The sequence below is a fragment of the Adiantum capillus-veneris genome, chromosome 29, assembly GCF_014529385.1.
Source record: "Adiantum capillus-veneris isolate H3 chromosome 29, ASM1452938v2, whole genome shotgun sequence".
Taxonomy (NCBI): domain Eukaryota; kingdom Viridiplantae; phylum Streptophyta; class Polypodiopsida; order Polypodiales; family Pteridaceae; genus Adiantum; species Adiantum capillus-veneris.
This window is the reverse complement of record NC_140959.1, coordinates 51,014,281-51,017,660: the sequence shown is the minus strand read 5'-3', so window position 1 is coordinate 51,017,660 and position 3,380 is coordinate 51,014,281. Positions and strand designations below refer to the sequence as shown.

Below are 3,380 nucleotides of genomic sequence, written 5' to 3'. Positions count from 1 at the left end.
GATTGGGTAGATGTGAAGGACTGTAGGACTCTCCAAAAGCCTGATCACTTTGACATCTCGATTGCAAATGTCGTGATCTCCCATTTACACACTATAGTCATCATCTCATTTGTACACGCCCCATCTTAACCTGTAAAATTGAATTTATTTCTATTGTGGCGTAAATATAGAGACCTATATGACACTCCAAAAGCCTGATTACTTCGACATCAATCATCTTATCGATTGCAAATGTCGTCATCTTCCATCAGCACGCTATGGTCATCGTCTCGTTTGTGTATGTCCCCGTCTTAAACTGTAAAATTGAATGTATTTTTTATGTTATAGAGTAGATATAGAGAGTTGTATCACACACCAAAAGCATGATTACTTCGACACCAATCGTCCTCTCGATTGCAATTGTCGTTGTCTCCCATTCAGACATAATGTGGTGATTGCCTCCTTTGTACACACCCCCATTTTAAACTGTAAAGTTGAATTTATTTATACAATTCCATGGTGTAACCTGTCGACTGCAAGGATCGCGTCCCGTACTGCAACATTGGCTATCCCTTTGGACCCCCATGTCGTGGTGCTGAACCGAGCCACTTTTTGTTAGTCGCCATTGTAGGAACACAATTCCCATTAGTTGTTCCCCTTAGCATGCCATCCGATGTGAAACAGTTGCACTTCCTGTTAGCTTGTATGTGGAGGGCCCCTATTAGGGTACGAGCATTGATCTTGACCAAACATATTGCATTGCTTAAACAAATATTTAATATCATTTTAAAATTTATTTATATATACTAATTTGTTTATTTCCATTCCCTCTTCCTTGTCAATACAGTACTTGTCATTGCTACAACAAATCTAGCTCCCCTTTTAAGCTATGAAGTGATAAATGCTCTCGCCAATACATGATACTGTCATTTCAGTGCTTGTAGGTAAAATGCTTCCTGAAGAAGCAGTGCAGTTGAAAAAGAGATTACGCACACAATTAGTGCGGGTAGTGGATGCCCTCACATTGGACGAGATAACAACAACCTTGCGAGATGAGCGGTGCTTGCAAGCTTTGCTCTCTGAAGTGGTTCGATCAATAGCCTTGAAGTTTGAGGGTGCAGATATTAGTGACGTGCAGCACCTTCTCTTTAGTATTGTTGGAGACATGCCAAAATGTGCTATCGACCTGCGAGGTGACTTACCAGAGGACATACAAATGGAGAATTTACAACATTGGTATAACTGCTGGACGGTTGAAAAGAAAAAATCCACCCGTGCAAGGAATATTGACACATAGAACACCTTCCGTAAGAAATTGCGGAAGGGGACCCTTCGAGATAGCAGAGGATCCATGTCTAGTTTTCATATTCAGAAAACTGTATTGAACTCATTTTTCTCTGCCACCTTGGGCATTCCGTTTGAGGCTATAAAACAAGGAAGGAAACTAGGATCTGGGTCATATGGAGACACTTATGAATGCAAAATCAAAGGGATTTCTTTCCTTCCGTCCAACAATGTGTACTGCTCTAAGGAATTCAAAGGTCAAGCAAAACAATAATTCAAATAATTTGCAATAGAGAGCAATGTTGACCTTAACTACCGAGGTATTGTGCATGCTCTTTCACATCAATTCAATCACCATGGGTACTTATATTTCCTTATTTTAATGGACCTTCCCTTGGCGATTTGATGGAGTGTGTGCCTGCACCTTCTAGAAGCATCAATGAAATTGTAGTTGCCATGGGTGATGAAAAACACAAAAAACTAACTGAACTGGAATTGCAGCAATGCAAGCTCATCATCAAACATGCTTCATCTTTGATTCATGCACTAATAAAATCTTTGTCATTTGCACATGACAATGGAGTTATTCACAATGACCTTCACCCTTGGAACATTATGCTAGACTTCACTAGAGAGGAAATACCAAGAGTAGGCATTATAGATTGGGATCTTGACCTTCGACCACCGTATGAGAGAAAACCAACAAATATTCCCAAGCCAAAACAACATGCCATAAGGACTTGGCGAGCAGCTGAACTACTGAATACCAAATCTACATGCCCTTGGAGCAAATCAATTGATGTGTATGCACTTGCATGGGTCATCGGCATTTTGTGCAACCAATTCTGTGTCTATTACAAACTTGACTTGATGCAAACAAGGACTGCTATCGAGGTTCAAACCATATCGAATATAATCAACAATGCCTACCTTTTGGAGAATCCGTTTGAAAGAAAGATACTCGCTGATTTAGATCAAGAACTGGAACATCTACATATGCACCCCGAATAATGCTTGCGTCCCATCTCTGAAATGTGTATTTCTTTTTTCCACTATGCCTAGAAAATTCATCGCAACTACCAAGCTCTTTTTATTTATAGAGATTCTATTCTTTTCTTCTAACTTGTCTCCAACATTGGCATGCCCTTCTTCAATATTAGCTAAAAGTTCCACTATGGTTTGCAATAGTTCTTTAAACATTGATTTGTTGCCTACTTCCATTATATTAATCCCTTCTAATTCTTTTGACGTCCAATTTCATTATATTAGTCCCTTCTAATTTGAATCGGACTAATTTATATATGTTGTATTGACAGTTGCATTTAAGCATAGGCCTTCTCAATGGCAATTGCTACTACGCTACATGCTAACCGCAAAAGATGTCAGGAATACGCCACTTTTCAAACTATGAATAGACAAAAAGTATTGCTCTGTCCTATTGCTTCTTCATGTTTTAGTGTGCAACATATTTATGAGGCTTGGCAAGAGGAATGCAATATCATAGCTCACAACGTTTCCATCTGCGGAAGCTATATAAAAAAAAATACCCAAAACAATGGTCTTAACACCACCCACACGAAGCTAGCAAGCACAACCCTATTGCAAACAACTACAATGCATAATCTCAAAGTGAATTGGACTTGCTATCCTGCTTGCCTGAAAAGTTCAAGAACAAACAGCATTGTCATCTTGCAACCCGACTACATACAAGCCATCCTAAACACAAATCAACTAATTTTGCAACTCCTTAGCGTCATCTATGTCACAATCAACATCACAAAAACAACAATTGCGGTTGGAAAAAGCCTGATAGATAGAAGGTCGCTACTCAACAATCCATTAATCTACTGGTCGACAAAGCAAAACATGTGTCTGCTAGCTTTGCTACTTGCAAACACGCCACTAGCAGCAGTGCTAGCATACAACATAAAGAATAATCCAATTCTCAAGAGGTACCAGTGCATCACTGAGCAGCCAAACAAAAGAACATCTATTTGTATTCTATCAGCATCAGCTATACAGAATATTCGTAAGGGACCACTCAGAGAACGATCCATTTAAACTTATGCAGGAAGCAGAAGCAAAATGTGAAATTAGCATATTGCAAAATGTGTTCA

At 39.2% G+C, this 3,380-nt stretch overlaps 1 protein-coding gene across 1 annotated transcript; it reads left to right on the top strand.

The window, feature by feature from the left end:
* The first annotated feature begins 928 nt into the window (after positions 1–928).
* On the top strand, positions 929–1,276 carry LOC147419185 (uncharacterized). Its single transcript, XM_086505338.1, has one exon. It carries the CDS (start codon positions 929–931, stop codon positions 1,274–1,276), a length of 348 nt encoding a protein of 115 aa, XP_086361464.1.
* Positions 1,277–3,380: the final 2,104 nt, after the last annotated feature.

Excerpts from the sequence above, each read along its gene's own strand:
- LOC147419185 (XM_086505338.1), top strand. The coding sequence starts at position 929 with ATGCTTCCTGAAGAAGCAGTGCAGTTGAAAAAGAGATTACGCACACAA.